The 19227-nt window shown below is 43.9% G+C and overlaps 1 protein-coding gene across 3 annotated transcripts in view; it reads right to left on the bottom strand.

Moving 5' to 3' along the window:
* The window catches only part of SLC35B3 (solute carrier family 35 member B3), a 756207-nt gene that overhangs the window by 64293 nt on the left and 672687 nt on the right, over positions 1–19227 (bottom strand). For all 3 annotated transcript variants that reach the window (XM_044065422.1, XM_044065425.1, XM_044065423.1), the window contains one exon: positions 16850–16961. In XM_044065422.1, coding sequence (XP_043921357.1) covers positions 16850–16961 — 112 coding nt within the window. The remainder of the gene's footprint in view (positions 1–16849; positions 16962–19227) is intronic.

Below are 19227 nucleotides of genomic sequence, written 5' to 3' on the forward strand. Positions count from 1 at the left end.
TGTGATTTGTGGTCCTTTTTGAAAAAAATTGTGTCAGTCTTGGAAGGACAGCTTTTCTGGAATTTCCAGACAGGAGAAAGAAATATCTGTTTAAAGTCCCTTTCCTGCATATTGTTGAAGATTTCAAGATCTGCATATCCATAGAGATTTCCCCTGTCCACGCTTCTGGAGTTGATGTTTTCTAGGAAAGCTTGCTATCTTAACCAAGAGTACCTCCTTAAAACAGACCCAGTAGCATCAGCTGTAGAAGAACCATCTGCAGCATCATAACTACATGTAGTGTAGTGTCTAGCTACCAGAGTTGCAGAACTAAGTAGTGAAAAAAAGGAAAGATTTATGGTCTGACGCAGGCATGTCTGACAGAAACTTATTCATACCACACAGAAAAGATAAGATATCTCATCATATGGGTTTGAAGTGTAAACGTTTTTTCGCACCTATCCATAGCCTTACTGTCTTAGTCATTAGGTAAAGCATTAGAAGGGGGAATCACTTTGATGAGTTTTATCAGATTCTAAAGATATCACTGCTGGATCTGAAGAAGTTCTTCTGTAAAGAAACATATCATCTGTCTGGGGCTTATAAAACCTATCAGGAGTTTTAGGTGCTCGAGGATGGAATTCAGGGTTTAAACAAACTGTGGAGAAAGCATTCTGTTAGAGCTCTAACACAGGAGGGGCTGCAGAAGTCATAATACCTTATTTGCACATCAGTCATGTTTGCCCTCCCACTTGAAAATGCTTTATCATTTTCAAAACTGCGCCCTCAACATCTACCAGAGAATGGATCTAGAAGAAAAAAGCCAGAAATTCCACCTCTGATTCAGAGTCTTCCTTTTCAGAAGAGGAGTCCCTAACCTACATATGAAGGGGGGAAGCAGGAGAAGTAAAGAACTGAGAGGGTTTAGAGACATGCCTGCCTTTAAAAGCCTATGGGGAAAGTTATAACTCTCTTTCTAGTAATATGGAGGAGGAGGAGGAGCAGAAGGAGAAGTTTCCACTTCTTCTTCTTGGGATCAACAGCACAGACATATCAGGGAGGATCTGGCCCCTGATATACCTCAATAAGAGTACTGTGAACTTCCTCTCAAATGAGAATTTCAGGTATGTCCTCTGGTTCCTCAGATATAAAAAGCCAGTGTTCCTCCTGTGTGTTTGACTCAGTCATCTGATCATTCATGCTGATGTACCTACATACTGTGCCTTACTGGCCTACAGCAGGGGCTCAACAGTAGAAGCAGCAGCTACAACCAGGTGGTTTGAAGGCTCATCAAGTGTGACAACAGAGACATCCAGGTCTGACCAGACAACAGAAGCTTCAGAAGACTCTGAAGTCTTGAGCTCTTTTGCATCTGCTGAAGGATGTCTGACTGGGAAGAGTCTCAAGCCATTCTACCCAATACTAGCTTCCTTATTCTCTGTTTTTCTAAACAAATGTTAAAATAAGCTAAATGGCTCAAAGTTTTAGGACCAAAGGATTTGCAAATGAAACACTCTTTGCAGTTATCAGTAGGTCCAGAATAAATAAAGGTACATCTATCTTAACATAGTATCTGCCTCCCACATGTACAATGAACCCTCTTAGTTGACATGAAAAAAAAAAAAATTTTTCAGTCAAAAGGTAAAGTAAACAATATTTCCCAATTTGGATACTTATGTCCCTGGAAACTGGCGCTGCCCATAAGACTGTCAGGCCAAAGTGAAAAACAAAGTCTCAGTGTTTAGGCTGAAGGCAAGAAAGTTTAGAGGATTTCTGCATCTGTACACATCCCTTACATACCAGTTCGTATTCTTACTCTTGAGTAATAGGATGGGCATCCAGTACAAAAGGAGGCACCCAAGTTTTGATATTCTGTCTGTAAGTATGGTACCTTTGGCAGGATAATCACCTATGTAAAGAATACTACAGCAGTGATCAGCGAAGGTCTTCTGGAGATTTTATTAGATACTTATAAATTCCCAGCTAGAGTAACCACTTCCTTATTGAATGTAATCTAATTACCCAAAGAGCAGTCAATCTCTGCCTCATCAAGCTGGAACCGACTTCTCTACTCATCACAGCATGATGAGGCAGGTGCACCCAGAAGGAAGAAATTAATGTGCAACGATGCAAAAAAAGTACACAGACAAGTGATGTTTTGGTTTCCTTCCACATCTCAAAGACATAACAAAGGTGAACTTGTGTTATTTCAACACATATCAGCTTCATTCCAAGTCATAATCTGACATGGTTATGATCATAACTATGACTTTCTGAAGCTTTACACTACCAGTGTTATCAATACACAAAAGCGGTTTCTGTGACCAAAAACTTTTATCTCGCAGAAAACGTTTTATCAAGCCATGAAATTACACATTCCTGACACTAGAGAATGAAGCGATGATGAACCATAGAACATTATACAACAAACATAAGTCTATAGATCTCCATGACTTTGCTCTGTCTTCCTTAACATTTGTAAAGTTGTGACGCAACAGTGAAGGCTATGGTTAGTAAATATTGTCAGAAATTACACTTACAGACTTTCATTCAGTGGGCACAAGGCACAGAAGCTAGTCATGGACAGGCCAGCCAACTGCAAGACAGATGCACATTCTCTGTCAACACATACACCAACAGGCAGTTTGAAGGAGTGTCGGTTCAACTGCTACAGGCCACCCTCTCAAACTCAGGAACCCCACACAGCCTTCCTGAAGACACTGGAGGGTATAAATGTATCTCCAAACACCATCATATTGGGTGACTTCAACTACCCGAATATAGACTGGGAACATTACTCAAGCCCTAACTTTCTAGCCCAACGGTTCCTGGAGTTCATAAATTCAAATGCCATGGAACAGCTAGTCACTGTTCCCACGAGAGGAGAAAATATACTAGATCTCATTGTCACAAACATGGGGACAAAATGCTCCACACCGGAAGTATATCCCTCATTGGTGAGATCTGATCATAAACTAATCTCACTGGAAATCCACATCCGCCCCACCCCAAACAAAAAGACCATAGTGAAGAACTTCTCTAAAGCAAACTTCACACTACTCAAGACTGGTGTGGTATCCTTCAAGGCCCCTGAGTCAGAGGAAACCACAACCCAAGCTGGAAGCCCTTACAAATGCCTTCTATGAACACCTCCAGGACTGCATGGATCAGGCAATCCCAAATAAAACCAAGACTCTTTCCACAAAGGGCAACGTCCAGTCTGGTGGACCCCAGCCATTAACAAACTTTACAATAAGAGGAGAAAGCTATTACATGATAGAACAAAATCCATAAAAGGGAAGTCACCCCTGATCATTATTAGTAAAAAATACGAGCACTCATAAAATCAACTAAGGCCAATTTTGAGAGAAAAATTGCCATGGATTCAAAGGACAATCATAAGGCCTTTTTCAGCTATGTTAGGAACCTGGGTGGAAACTCACAGATATGCTCAGAATTAGTCCAAAATGATACAAAATCACTGAACCCACAGACATTGCCAACATACTGGCAGACAGGTTCAGTGCAAACTTCACCCCTCTCCCCTAAAGGAGAGATAACTATCCCAGCCGAGTGTAGCCTCCCGGACATCTCAAATGCGCAGGTGAAAGCTGCTCTCTCTAAAGCTAAAAACACAGCATCAATGGGACCGGATGGTGTCCCCAGCTGTGTGCTACACGAGCTAAATGAGGAATTAAACCCGCACATAAGGCAGCTGTTTAATCTCAGCCTTACCACAGGATACGTGCCCAAGGAGTGGCGTCGGCAACTGTGGTCCCACTCCACAAAGGTGGCCTCTACGGACCCTGGTAATTACCGCCCCATAAGCTTAACAAGTCTAGTCTGCAAAGCTATGGAGAGGATCATAATGGAGCTCATAAACAAAGATATAGGGGACTTGCAGACATTGGACCCGACCCAGTTTGGCTTTGTCAAGGGAAGATCATGCCTTTTGAACTTGGTCGACTTCTTGAAATAGTCACCAAGGCCATTGATGAGGAAAGGCAGTCCATACAGCCTACCTTGACCTTGCAAAGGCTTTCGACACAATACCCCACTCGGGTATTGTAGAAAAACTTACCAGCTTAAATGTAAACCCATATGTCACAAGATGGGTTGCAAACTGGCTTAAGGACAGAACCCACAGGGTTAGAGTTGCTGGCGCTGTGTCAGACTCCAAGCCGGTCACAAGTGGTGTCCCACAGGGCTCGGTCCTTGGCCCCTATTGTTTGGCATCTACTTCTCAGAAGTACAGGCCAACATGGGAGGACTTTGGCTGACAAAGTTTGCAGATGACTGCAAACTGGGCCATAGTGGAAAGTGCATCGGACACTGATATCCTTCAGAAGGGACTCACGGAAACAGATAGCTGGTGCCAGAGCCATGGCCTGAAGTTAAACGCCAAAAAAGTATAGTCATACACTTCGGGAAAAACAAGGTAACCCCAAGCTACCATATAGGTGGCAATCCACTAAGCACAGAAGAGGTTATCAGGGACCTGGGGACCCAGGTTGACAGTGGCCTTTCTTTTGACACTCACATTGCTAAAGTGGTTAGAAAGACCTTCTACATTGCCCACCTGATCATGAAGGGATTCACATCCAGATCTAGTGAGGTCATTGTTCCCCTGTACTCTTCACTTATCAGACCAATGATCGAGTACAATGCCCCATTCGGGATGTATCTCACCCGACATCTGCAGCAATTGGAGAGACCCCAAAAGTTCCTCACCAAAAGGATAAAGGGACTCCAAAATCTGTCATATGCTGCCAGATTGAAGAAACTCCAGCTCTATTCAGTCGCATACCATCTGCTCAGAGGTGACATGTGCCTGACATACAAGGCCATGTCCAACCCGGAATTAATGGACATGCTCCACCTCAAAAATCCAAATCCACCAAAACCACTAGAGCAAGCGACTTAAACCTTAGCACGGATATAAATAGGGCGTGCTGGAGGGATAGATTTATCACTCAGAGACTCCCTATGCTGTGGAATAAAATCCCGGTCCATGTGAGGCAGAGCACCTCGCTGACTCTGTTCAAGAGAAATCTAGACCTGTGGATGGGAGATCGTAGGTTTACCCCGGGAATCATCTCTGGGTCACTGCTGGACAGAGGCACAACAAACTAATGGGCACAGTACTTTTTCATATAAGGGGTGGCGTAAGCCACAATAATTTGGGCTAGGCTTATAAATGCCTTAGGGCAGATAGCCTAGTATAAACCTATGAACCTATGAACCTATGAACTGCCTTTTCAGATGATGTCTGCTGGTACAAACCATTTTATTTACAAATCAAAATGAAAGCACTGCAGCATGACTACTTGGGAAAATCTGCACACGAGGGCTTAGACTTACAAGTATATTATAATAAAGTAAACCTACAAAAGCTGTGAAGTTGTCCTGATGCAGAGCCAAGATTATGAGAACATGATGATTTTATAGTCTGGAGATAGTTCCTCTTATAACAAGAAAGTTTATTTGATAATAACAGAACCTGTTAAGACAGCATATGGTACCCTTTTGGAGATGTTATTAAACAGGCAAATAATAACTTTTAGTTATGTACTTACCATAAATTTAGATGTTTGGGATCCATCTCGCCTACATTCTGTACTGATGGGCTCGGAGCCGATCCTCGGCTCTGACTCGGCACGCTATGCTATAGAGCAAAGCCTCTTATTGGCTGAGATATTCTCTATCCCAGGATGCACCACCACTACTCCCCCAGATCTTGTTTGTCCGCATTCATGCATACACACATAACTGTTTATATAACATTGCCAGATGTTTCAAGATGAAACAATAGAATTCGGACCGTCCGATCTCTTCTGATCTCCAAGGCAGGGGGAAGGAGGGTGGGTTATTAGGAATGTAGGCGAGATGGATCCCAAACATCTAAAGTTATGGTAAGTACATAACTAAAAGATGTTATGTGATCCTATCTCGCCTACATTCTGTACTGATGGGACAGCGTCCCTAGCACCTAATTCCTGGGTGGCTCACTGGAAAACACTCCTGGGCACTGTGGAACCAAATGAAGCTCGCCCCCGAGATGCCACATCCAATTTGTAGTGGGAAATGAAGGTGTGCGGGGAAGACCACGTAGCAGCACAAATGTCACTAATGGCAAGCTTAGAATGGAATGCTATTGAAGTAGCCATAGCTCTTGTAGAGTGAGCTTTGACAGAGGTTGTAAGCTCTTTATTAGAAGAGGAATAAGCCTGACTAATACAGTCCCTGATCCATTTGGCAATAGTGACCTTTGTGACGGCTTTGCCCAATTTATTATCCGAAAAGGACACAAACAATTGATCTGTTTTCCGTGTCTGTTGGGTCCTGTCTAAATAAAAACGCAATTGCCTGTGAACATCCAATGTATGGAAGATGTATTCCGCTTTGTTTGAGTACTTTGGAAAGAAAACTGGAAGTTCTAATGACTGTTGCAGGCAAAAACTGGAACAAACTTTAGGGACAAAGGATGGATTAGGCCTGAGGGATACTCTATCTTTGTGAAAAACCAGGTACGGTGGTTTTACAGATAGAGCTTGAAGCTCTGAGACCCTTCTGGCAGAAGTAATCGTGACCAGAAAGGCAGTTTTCCAAGAAAGAAGTTTCAAATCACAGGTTGCTGCCGGTTCGAAGGGGGAGGAGGTTAAGGCACGTAATACCACATCGAGATCCCACGGAGGAGCAGGATGAGAAATCAGAGGTCGTAAAAGTGCAGCACCTTTCATGAAGGTTTTACACAATCTGTTGCTCATTAAAGGTGGGTTTATAGATTCATGAAAATTGGAAATAGCTGCCAATTGGACCTTGATGGTAGAGACTGAAGAACCTTGATTGAATAGGGAAGTGAGAAATTTTAGGACTTCTGACACCGGAACAGTGATGGGATCTAGGCCCCGGAGTTGAGCCCAAATAGCAAATCTCTTCCATTTGCTAGAATACAATTTCTTAGTGGCAGACTTGTGGGCCGAGGATAAGATACGTATGACTTCCGGGTCTAAAGTATGATTCCTGACTATAGTTGGAAGAGGAGGAGCCAAGCTGTTAACTTCAAAGTGTGAAGGGACTGATGTAGTTGTCCCGACTGATGAATTAATAGGTCTGGGATCTGATCCAAGAACCATGGTCCGTCCAGTGCATATTTCCAAAGATAGGGGAACCATACCTGACGAGGCCAGTAAGGGGCAACTAGAATCATTTTGCTCCACAAGTGAGACGCCTTTTGGATCACTCTGGGAAGGAGGGGAACTGGAGGGAAGGCGTATAGCAAGCCGGTGGGCCAAGGATGGGCTAATGCGTCCATAGGACTCTCCCCCGGAGCTGGAGTGAGAGAGAAGAACTTTCTGCACTTCGCGTTCAGCGGGGTTGCGAAGAGGTCGCAACAAGGAGTTCCCCATCTGCTGAAGATCTGAGTTGTCACTGCATCGTTCAGAGACCACTCGTGAGGAGAGAGAATAGTTCTGCTTAGTCTGTCGGCTATCACGTTGGACTTGCCAGGGATATGAGTCGCTACCAGAAAACGTCTGGTCGCCACTGCCCATTCCCAAACTCTCATGGCCTCTCTGCAAAGGGGGTAGGATCTGGTCCCTCGCTGCTTTTTCAGATACCAGACTACTGACATGTTGTCGGAGTGAATGGCAATTACGCCCTGAGGGAGGTAATCGTGGAGGGCTTGTAGAGACAGAAACACCACCCTCATTTCTAAAATGTTGATATGAAGGAGACTCTCTTCTGAATGCCATTTGCCTTGGACTGACCTGCCCAGGTAATGCCCCCCCCCCCATCTGTGAGGCGTCCATTGTCAATGTGGCCATAGGAGGAGGTGGAACAAAGGGTCATCCCTGATCCAGATTGGAGGGCACCAGCCACCAGCGAAGGTCCCGTTTGCAAGTTTCCGTGATCCGTATGAGGTGACTGAGAGGGAGATCCTGAAAGGACCACTGTGTCGATAGGAGCCACTGGAGAATTCTCATATGCAATCTTGCTAAGGGGACTAGGAGAACAGTGGCTGACATAGAGCCTAATAGCTGCAGGACCATCCTGGCTGGAGCTTTGGATCTGAGAAGCAAGGCTCGGACTTGAGCCTGTATAGTCTGTATCCTTTCTGTAGGAAGATAGACCCGCATTTGGTTTGAGTCTATCTCTACTCCGATGAACCTTATGCGCTGAGATGGCAGCAACACAGACTTTGGCCAATTGAAGGTAATTCCAAGGGAAGTGCCTAGTGATATGGTGGCTTGTAGGTTCTGCAATATTAGACGCCTGGAGGTGGCAGTTAGGAGCCAGTCGTCCAGATACGGAAACACCTGGAATCCTAGACTCCTCAGGTGAGCAGTCACGACCGCCAAACATTTGGTGAACACCCTGGGGGCTGTGGTGAGACCAAAGGGCAGTGCGCAGAACTGAAAATGACTGTCTCCCAGGCTGAAGCGCAAATGTCTCCTGGACGCCTGATCTATCAGGATGTGATAATAGGCGTCCTTGAGATCTATGGAGCACATCCAAACACCTTTCTCCAGCAGTGGGAGAATGGATTGTAAGGTGACCATTCGGAACTTGGACTTTTTGACTGATCGATTTAGGATGCTGAGATCCAAAATGGGCCTCAAGTCCCCGGTCTTTTTTGGCACTAAAAAGAATCCTGAGTAAGTCCCTAATCTGATCTGGTCTGCGGGGACCGGTTGGATGACTCCTTTTTGAAGCACATTTGAGATTTCTAAGGCTGCGATTTCCCGTTGACTGGGTGGCGGGTCCGGGATTTTTTGGACGGCGGTGGGGGGTGTGAAAAGGGAATGTTGTAACCTCCGGCGATGATTCAAAGCACCCATCAGTCCTGAGTGATACCTTCCCAGGCTTTTAGGTGCCTTGAAAAACGACCCCCGACTGGCTCCAGAGCTGCACAGTCGGGCAATCCTTCAGGGATTGTGGAAGGCTGAAGAGCCACGAAAGGACTCGTGGTCTCCAGTGTTGCGGGGGCCTCTGCCACCTCTGGGACGGCGTCTTCCAGAAAAATTTCCCCCTCCTCTGCCTCTAGAAGGGGGATCGTCCTGCTGCGAGGGATAAGACTTCTGGGATTTATGGAACCACATTTTCCCTCCTCTTTTAGCCTTGGGGTAAGGCCGAAAAGGAGTGGAAAATCGTGCCCCTACGGCAGTCAAAGTCTTACCTTCTTGCTCGCAGCGGGTCAATGTGTCCTTTACCTTGGGTCCAAACAAAGAGGACCCATCAAAGGGAGCGTCGGCAAAAGAAGAATTAAAGGCTTCCGCAAAATGACACAGGCGGAGCCAGGCTTGCCTCCGTAGAGCAACACCCGTACCCGCTCTACTCGCCCCTCGGCTGCATATGAAATGAGCCTCATGGACGAAGTTTGATATCGATGACAGCGTAGCCAACTGAGAGCCAACCGTCTGGGCCAGCTGCTCAGGTAGGTTACCCAAGAGGGTATCTGAAAGCTCCTTGATCAGATCCCTCTGAAATCTAGTGAAGTGCGTTAAATAGTTCAGGGACCTTAAGGTAAAGGCTGCTGAACTGAGGGTGCGCTTCCCGTACTGATCCATGCTCCTAGACTCCTTATTAGGAGGATGGACGGACGTCGAAGCCTCTGCTACATCTTGTTGGGTAGCAGATGCCACCACCAAGGCATCTACAGCCACACCTTTGGTCAAAAACTCCTTCTCTGGGGGTGCTGATAAGAACTTATTTGGACGAGCAGGCACCGGTTCCACAGAGTCTGGATGTTCCCACGCCCTTCGACAGATCAAATCTAGGAGCTCGAAGGGCGGAGACACCCAGGAGGCGGAGGGCTGAGCCCCGAAGGCCTTGAGAAACACCGACTCGTCAGCGGAAGGGGGTTTGGAATGCCAGCCGCCTCGTTGTTTGAGGGCTTCCAAGATGTCTGCAAAGGAGACATCATCTGAGGACGACTTAGGGGACCCCTCCGCATCATCAAGACCGGTGTCCGACGTGAGAGACTCATCGGGGGAGTCGACGTGCTTCCTCTTGCACAGTCTTTTCCTTGGGGGTTCCTCTGAAGAAGCTTCAGAGGGACCTCCAGGAGGGGGGGGACCCCCACTGGGGTGACCTCAGGCCCCGGGGCTCCGCTGTCTAGGGACAGGGGGACAACCAAAGACCCAGACTCTGTGTGTAGGGAAGGTGCTGGTGAGACCGTGGAGGTAGCCAAAGAAGATTTGGCCAAAGCACTCCTCATGGCCCTGAAGGCCGGACCGGCAGAGTCCTGGAAATGTCCAACCCCCGTGGCCACAACAGTAGACGGTACCCATGCAGCCGACGCACCGAGAGGAAGGCTCGGAACCGAAAACATCGGTCCCGAAGCGTCCCCCCCAGGGCCAACAGAGGAGGTCCGTGTACCGAACTCCGACTCGAGAGCCGGGGTTGGAGTAAGGGTCGGGGCCGACCCGAAAACCTCCATCGGCTCCACCAGCACCAGCTCCAACGGTGCCGAGGCTGTTGGAGGAGGAACCAGAACTACAGGGTGGGCCATCGGCTCCGAAGCCGAATGGGCTGGAGCCGAAACTAATTTCTGGAATACAGGAGACTGAAACAGTCTTAGGAGCACCCTGTCGATGTCCGAATCCGACATCTTGGAAGATCGGGAGGAGACCGACCGGGTCTGAACCGACTTCTCCATCTGCTCCGAAGGACTGGGGGACCGGCTCCGAATACTCGACCAGTATCGGTGCCGAGGGAGATTCCAAAACAATTTCCCTCTGTGCCGAGGAGGGCTTCGGCGCCGAAGGGGAAGAGTCTGAGCCGGCAACCCTCATCGGCTCCAAAATCAGTGGAGCCGATGAAGGTGACCCGCCTCTCGAAGCCCCAGCCATTGGCTCCGAAATCAGAGAAGTCGAGACTGGAGGCATCGAGGCAGACCGTTCCGCCCTCGGCTCCGAAGTCCGTGGAGCCGATGGAGAAGCCTGCCTAGATTTCTTACTGGCCGGTTCCGACGAACTGGTCGGAGCCGACGATTTCTTTTTCTTAGCTGGAGAGGAAGAGGAAGATAAGGCCTCCTCGAAGGAGGGTTTAATAAGCCCTTTCAAGATCAATTTATTCTTCCTCTCTTGGAGGACCCTAGAGGAAAAAGCGTGACACATGCTGCAAGACTCCTGTAGGTGTTTGGCGCCTAAACAGTACATGCATAAGGAGTGATCATCGGTGATGGACATTTTATAGTTGCATCTCATGCACTTCTTAAATCCTGAGGGTCTATGCTCTTTGGACACAATGCCTGTAAACTATTGACTATATCAGTAGAAAAACACACAATGTATGTCACTTAGTAAAGATTTTAACAATAAACCTTTTTTTTTTTTTTTTTTTTTTTTTTTTTTAAACGAAAGGCAAAAGCCCAAAAAAAAAAATTAACAAATACAACCACAAAAAACACCAAAAAGGAGGGCCAAGAACCCTCTAACTCAAACAGGTACTTGATCTCTCTAAAAATAAGAAGACTCACTAAAGAATAGGGGAAGGCCCCTCTAACTTAAACGGAAACCTTTCCCTGTTCAATCACACAAATTTACCACAAAAATACTCAAAAAACACACTGATACACAACGATAGCTGTTAAAACAGCTTTTGGGTAAAGAATAAAGAATTCCCTAACAGAAAAACTTTAAGAAAAACAGCACTTAGCTCAGCCAAGTTCAAGACCACGTCCTAGCTTGTAAGCGGCAAACGAGATCTAGGGGAGTAGTGGTGGTGCATCCTGGGATAGAGAATAGCTCAGCCAATAAGAGGCTTCGCTCTATAGCATAGCGTGCCGAGTCGGAGCCGAGGATCGGTTCCGAGCCCATCTGTACAGAATGTAGGCGAGATAGGATCACATAACATCCAATGTTAACATCTTTTTTTATGCTAAGAGTCCAAGAATTCCCAACTTTTTTTCTGACATGCTGAAAATATTTATGTCTAACAGACCCCCACTAAGTGTGATAGTACTTCAATAACAGAGTCTAAAACTGAACCAACAGTGGTGTTCCTTGATAAATATTTAAATCATGTGATTAAAACATTACAGTTTGAGAGACTTATGGCACTTATTGGAAATGCTCGATGTGTTAACCAATGATTTGTGTGTTCACTCTACAAGATCATGGGATGAACATGGCCGAAGGTACCTTATTGTTTAGACCTCCTTCACGAAGAATTGATTTTGACATTGCATAGACATTAGAATTGATTTTAACTAATAACTATTTATTAGACTAGAAATATGTCCAGCAAATGAAGAGAGTAGTTTCCCCTTAATATTACAATCTCATACTGAGAAAATGACACAGGCAGTTTACATACCACTCTGATTACACTCAGTGCAGGATTCTATTTGCACTTTCCTGACCATGTATCTTTGACATGGAATGCATGTGTTTAATGAATTTTTAGACTTCTTGATTGAGTCAAAGATATTTATACTAAATGCACTGTGTCTATGCAGAAATACAGGTTTTAGATGTAGAACTGTATGTAGACAACACATTATACTCCACCATATTTAGAAAGTCAGCATTTACAAATGCTTATCTATAATATGATAGCAGCCACCTCAGTTTCATTAAAAATAACATGGTAAGGATTCAGACCATTAGAATATCTAGACATTTTTGGGCAGTAAAATGTTTTATCAAAGATACCTAAAATAACAGACTGTTGTGTGAAGCACAAAAAAGTCAATACTATTCACCACACTTTTTGATCACTTGTGATAATGTTTTGTACAAACATTCTAGGTTGTGTACAGGAAAGGAGTTTGAAAACACTACTGAAATATAAAGACTCAGGTGTCATGCAGACAACACATGAAAAAAAAAATCCATGGGAACAGTGTATATTACTTCAGGCTTTTAAATAGATTTTGTTCACAATAATGAGACCAATGCATCACATACGCACTTTGTCTCTAATTCTAAGACATTCTCTAATTCTAAGAATGTCATACATGTGTCCACTTGTTACAGCTGCTTTGAATTTCATACTAATGCCTTATACAGATACTTCATTATTTGCAGCAATTAAAAAAAAACAAAAAAAAAACACTTTTCTTGTGTTGGATGATACTAAAGTTGACATGAAAAGGATGATGCTGAAATTTAGTTCCAGGAGGAGGAAATGGAGTGGTGAGATATAATACCACTTTAGCATAATGCATCAAGTGACACTGTGATTTTGAAGTGTGTCTTAAAAACACACCCTTCTTGCAGAAAATAGTTAATAGCAGACAAGCATAGTCTGACAACCAAATATATATTGACAGCTGTGAGCTGCAGGCTCAAAAGGTTGTAGAGTAGTTTTCCTCCAACAAAAAGAGATCCCAAGCAGGAGAGGGAGTTTGCTTTGGGGTCTTATATTCTTGGCCCCTAAGAAAGGTGTTTGAAACAAGATGTAAAAAAAGTGGTGTCACAATCATAGTGAGCTGAAATTGCTGCAGCATGAATTATGGGAGAGAAAAGACAAACCTTGTCCAATAATCTAGTGAGAATATTGAGAGGCACACTCAAATTAGGCTCTGGAATTCTCACCTTCTTGCTGTACTCCAAAATAAAATCTTTCCATTTTTTCTCTGGCAGATTCTCTCTCCTTCTAGCTTTTATAAGGACTAGCTTCCATAATCACATTTTGAGACCCTGAGAACAGGGAATACTTGCTTTCAATGAAGAATATGCCAAGTTGCATGAAGAGATTGAAGCTTTGACATTGAGCTTGACACCTAATTCTTCTGAGATAACAGATGAGGGAATCAGAGGTTTTAGAGATGGAGGCAGAGGAAGTAAGACAGTAGGGTACTCAGTGTTGGGTGCAGGCAAATCTGAGCTGGATCTGTCAAAATCATTTGTGGCCTCTGACTTTTAGCCTTTAGTTGGAAGAGGCAGAGGTGGAGATAGCAGTACAAAGGCAAGAAATTCCAACTTTTTCTTTCAGCATGACAGACTTTCCATGCTGTGCGCTGTGAAATGCCATGTCTAACAGGGCAGCTGGTGGTTTAGTGGAGGTGTAGTCAGATCTAGTAGTTCGAGTGTGTCAGATTTCCCCATCCCATTTTCTGATTCAATGTCTGATCAAGTTCCACTTCCAGATCCATAGATGTTGATATTAATACATCTGTTATCTGTTCTGTGTTCTGGTGAAACCTTACTACCCAGTCTAAAGTCAATTTTGCAGGCTTAAGATAATAAAATCATTGTTTGCCTGTGACAGCATATGCAATGATTGTTGTCCCTTGCTTGTTGACAGACCACCACATGGTTGTGTTGTTGATCAGAATCAACACCTGCCCTGGAAGAAGTAACTCAGTGAACGCATGTAATGCAAACTGACCTGCTAACATCTCCTTCATGTTGATATGTAGATGCTGTAGTCTGGTACATGTCAGAAGCACACTCACTTTGTTTTTAGAGCCAAGCTCCTAAGCAGTGTCCGGCGGTCGCTGTCGCTCTATCTGATCAGCTTCTTGGCCGCCTCACAGAGAGTCCTCCTGAGTTAGGGGTTTAGGCAATGACAGTGTTTGAAGAATTCCAGTTCAAGGCAAGATATTATTCCAATCTTTGAAGTGCTGTGTCCAATGCAGGTTTGAGTACATTTTTGAGATACCATTGCAGCTTCATAGCATTAGTTTACACCAGTAATACAGAATGCCAGATGCCAACCACCCTGAAGCTTGAAGGACTGTCCTTGTGAACAGCACGACTGATGTTGATAAATCTGGTGATAAACTCTTTTGTCTTTCCGGGACAGAAAAGAAAAAGGCCATCTGGGTTGCTGCATTCAGTCTCACACCCACATGTCTTGAGAGGATCTTGAGAGGACTTTATGCTGGACACGTTATTTCGCTCACAGAAGGAGCACGCGCATCTTAGCAAGGCTATGACATATTCAGGACATGTAGAAGGTGTTCAGAATTGAGCAGTAATCAGGCAGTCGTCCAAGGATAAATTTGAATTCCTTGAATTTCGAAGTAATCTATCAGCCAAGCCAGCTGGAATATCATTACTTCCATAAGTAGATAAGCCAAGCAGCAATGCATAAGACTGAATTTGAAAATAAGAGAAGAGAACTCAAGAGAACTGTCCTGACATCCGCTTAAATACTGAGGCAGAAAAAACTAAATGTTCTCAACGGGTTACTTAGCCAACTCTGTATTCGGTCTGAAAAACGCTCGAAAATCTCAATCTCAGAACAACCTGCACTCGCAAACTGCTTGCGCACGACATCGGACCAAAAAAGCAAAAGAAATCGAGTCGTCACGCGCCATTAGCGCGCCGTGACTCGCGCCAGTCTAAGGTTGAGCCACCCATGACCCGGCGTCTATTTCCTACTCTGGTGGACGACGGGCCGACTGGATACCCACTCACTGCTGCAGGACTGCAAGACGAAGAACATCTTACAGCAGCAGTTGCTTGTGATTATTAAAAATTTGATTTCATTTGAGCCGATTCATTATTCTGAAGATATCTTCAAACTTTGACAGATATAAAAGGACTCAATACAGAATTTTGCAACCCATTCATAAATGCAGCTACACAGTACATAAGGGCTGATACACCTATACTTGCCGACCAATGCCCTTAGTTACTTGTACAGAGTGTTACATGATGTGAAAAATGGTCTTGCAGCTCAGTAAGCATTGCACTGGAGTAAATATGCAAACTATCACCCTACTGATCATAGACAATTTAACAAGCCAGCACCACTGGAGCACCAGCTGTTCCCACTGGGGTAACCTATGGGACAGCAGCCACGTACTACACAATGGTGCTGCACTTTTTTGCGTGTAGTGATTTCACCTTTTCTTCTCAGTATGCTGCTCAGCATATAGTGCTAAGTAGCATACTAGTGCTGTCAGAAGCAACTTTTCCCTGAATATCTCCACTGCACAACAGAAACATTCCTGTAAGCAATTCAGTTCTCTATGGTGCAGACTAACCTGTTATCACACACAAACCTGCCCAGCCACCAGAAAGTGACACTGGACAGCCATTGCAATTAGGACCTTGTACAATACCAGACTCTCTCATGGTATTATGGTAATAACCATGGTTCTGCTATCATGCTTAATTACTGTGACTTCTTTATGAATCACAGTCATGTATGATGGTGCAGCACATATCTGTGTACAAAAGTATGCTGTGCTGTCATGCAACACAGCACAGTAGAGCAGCTGTTGGTGGCTAGGCTGAATAGGGCAATGGAGTACAGTACATTAGGTTTACCTTAATTTTGTCACAAATGCTACGTGCGACTGTGCTTTTGTGCGACTCAGAGTGAATTATGGAACACTTGCGAGGACAAATGTTGAAAATGGTTTAGCTGAAAGCCATTTTAGACATTTGTCCCATATGTCTGAATGGCTAAATGCATTCGCATTGTAGCCATTCGAACATATGTGAGTCGCCGTTGTGAGTTTTTTGCATTTGTCCTTCCTTTCGATGGAAGGACGTCACACAAACCATTCGCGACAAAATGAAGGTGAAACATATATTACATGGAGTACATTGCACACCCACGTGCAACTCACAGACACAAATGAAGTATAATTCATATCTACAAACTGAGACCCAGAAAGGCAGACTACTAGACATGAGGTGCAGACAGTTTGTGCACCTCTGTGTGGTATGCCTATGAATATTAACATCTGTTGTTTATTTAGATCCCAGTGTCAAATTAACTTTTTGTCATTTATTCCTAGCTTACCACTTAGAAGTAGTTGTTTTTGGTTGTATTCATAACAAGTTATCATTCAAAGGTCGCAATCAAGAACTTGGCAAATCATATTATTTGCAATAAAGGCAAAAAGTAACATCAGACTTATACTTGGACACAAAGTATACATACAACAATTTAAGCTTACCTGTTACTGCAATAAGTGCTCCAAAGAGTTTAATCAAGGCTAGGACAAAAGAGATTCCAAAATACCCAGTAATAGAAAACAGGAATGCATAGCCATATGTTTGAAGAGGATACTGTAGTAGAGAAATGGGGAAAAAAAGACTTGTTTCTTTTCTTGGCAAAAAAAAAAAAATAATAATAATTTTATTACTTAAAGAAAATGTACACTTTCTATATTGGTAGGAAAAATATCATACACGTGGCAAAAACAAAATGACCACTTAGAATAGTAATGATTAATGTTCAAATGTATAAATACTTCTGCTCATGTAAACAAAAACAGAGAAAAAGACTGCAACCAATTAGAACTTACCTTGCTGTTCATCGCTGTAAATGTTGCAAAACAGCTGACACAAAATAAATGTATTTATTAATATAATTAAAATGAAATTCTGCCTGGTCAAAACCCCATTTTAGTGGAGGGCTAGGAAAGAAAAGCTTCAAAACTGAAAATTACACTGACAGTATATGTTACATACAGTGGATATAAAAATTGTACACACCCCTGTTAAAATGCCAGGTTTTTGTGATATAAAAAAATAAGACCAGAATAAATCATTTCAAAGCTTTTCCCATCTTTAATGTGACCTACAACCTGTACAATTCAACTGAAAAACAAATATGTTAGGGGAAAAATATAAAAAATAAAAAAACATACAATACACTGGTTGCATAAGTGTGCACACCCTTAAACTAATACTTTGTTGAAGCACCTTTTGATTTAACTACAGCATTCAGTCTTCTTGGCTACACACCTGCCATCAATTAGAGAGACACTGACTAACCCCAAATAAAGTTTAGCTTTCCTAGTAGGATTTTCCTGACATTTACTCAGTTGCCTGCTACAGCAAAAGCCATGGTTTTCCAAGAGTTTACAAAGCATCAAAGGGATCTCATTGTTGAAAGGCATCAGTCAGGAGAAGGCTACAAAAAAATTTCCACAGTATTGGATATACCATGGAACACAGTGAAGACAGTCATCAAAAAGTGGAGAAAATATGGGACAACGGTGACACTGCAAAGAACAGATATCCCTCCAAAACTGATGAAAAGACAAGAAGAAACTGGTCAAGGAGGCTGCCAAGAGACCTACAGCAACACTGAAGGAGCTGCAGGAATTTCTGGCAAGTACTGGTTGTGTACTACATGTGACAACAATCTCCTGTATTCTCCATATGTCTGGACTATGGAGTAGGGTTGCAAGATGGAATCCTTTTGTTATACAGAAAAACATCCAGGCCCGGCTAAAATTTGCAAAACAATAGATCAAGTCTCCCAAAAACATGTGGAAAATGTTTTATGGTCTGATGAGACCAAGATTAAACTTTCTGGCCACAATTCCAAAAGTACATTTGGCAGAAAAGCAACACTTTGCATCACCAAAAGAACACCATCCCCAAGGTGAAGCATGGTGGTGGCAATATCATGCTTTGGGGTTGCTTCACTTCAGCTAGAACTGGGGCTTTAGTTAAGGTGGAGGAAATTATGAACAGTTCCAAATACCAGTCACTTTTGGCCCAAAACCTTCAGGTGTCTGCTAGAAAGATGAAGAGGAATTTCATCTTTCAACACAATGACCCCAAGAATACATCCAAATCAACAAAAGAATGGCTTCATGAGAAAAAAATTATGGCCCAGCCACAGCCCAGACCTAAATCCATTAGAAAATCTGTGGGGTGACCTAAAGAGGGCTGTGCACAAGAGATGCCCTCGCAAGGTGACAGATTTGGAGCACTTTTCCAACGAAGAGTGGGCAAATATTGCCAAGTTAAGATGTGCCAAGCTGATAGATGCCTACCCAAGAAGGCTGAATGGTGCAATTAAATCAAAAGGTGCTTCAACAAAGTATTAGTTGCAGTTCTCTCCTGGAAGACAGCATTCCTTCTGGCCATCACTTCAGCCAGAAGAGTCTCTGAGATGCAAGCACTCATGGCTGTAGAACCCTTCACCATCTTCCATGTTGACAGGGTATCCCACAGAACTAACCCATTCTTCATGCCCAAGGTGGTGTCCAGTGTGGCTATCAATCAATCCATTCATTTGCCCACTCTTTTCCCTAATCCCCAGAACAAGGGGGAAAGGATTCTGTACTCTCTAGATCTGCACAGACAGCTCAGATTCTATCTAGACAGGACTAAATCCTTCAGAAAGTCTGATCAACTGCTGGTTAGCTTTGCTACAGGGGCAGAAGGCAAACCAGTTTCCAAATGGATAGCATACTGCATCCATTTCTGCTACAAACATCATGGAAAGCCTCCCCCCAAGGGGGTCAAGACACACTCCACCAGAGCAGCCTTCATCGCTGTAGCTTTCCTCAGAGGAGTCCCCACCAGGGACTTC

The sequence above is a fragment of the Protopterus annectens genome, chromosome 3.part0 (genome assembly GCF_019279795.1).
Source record: "Protopterus annectens isolate FY-2018-M chromosome 3.part0, PAN1.0, whole genome shotgun sequence".
NCBI lineage: Eukaryota > Metazoa > Chordata > Ceratodontiformes > Protopteridae > Protopterus > Protopterus annectens.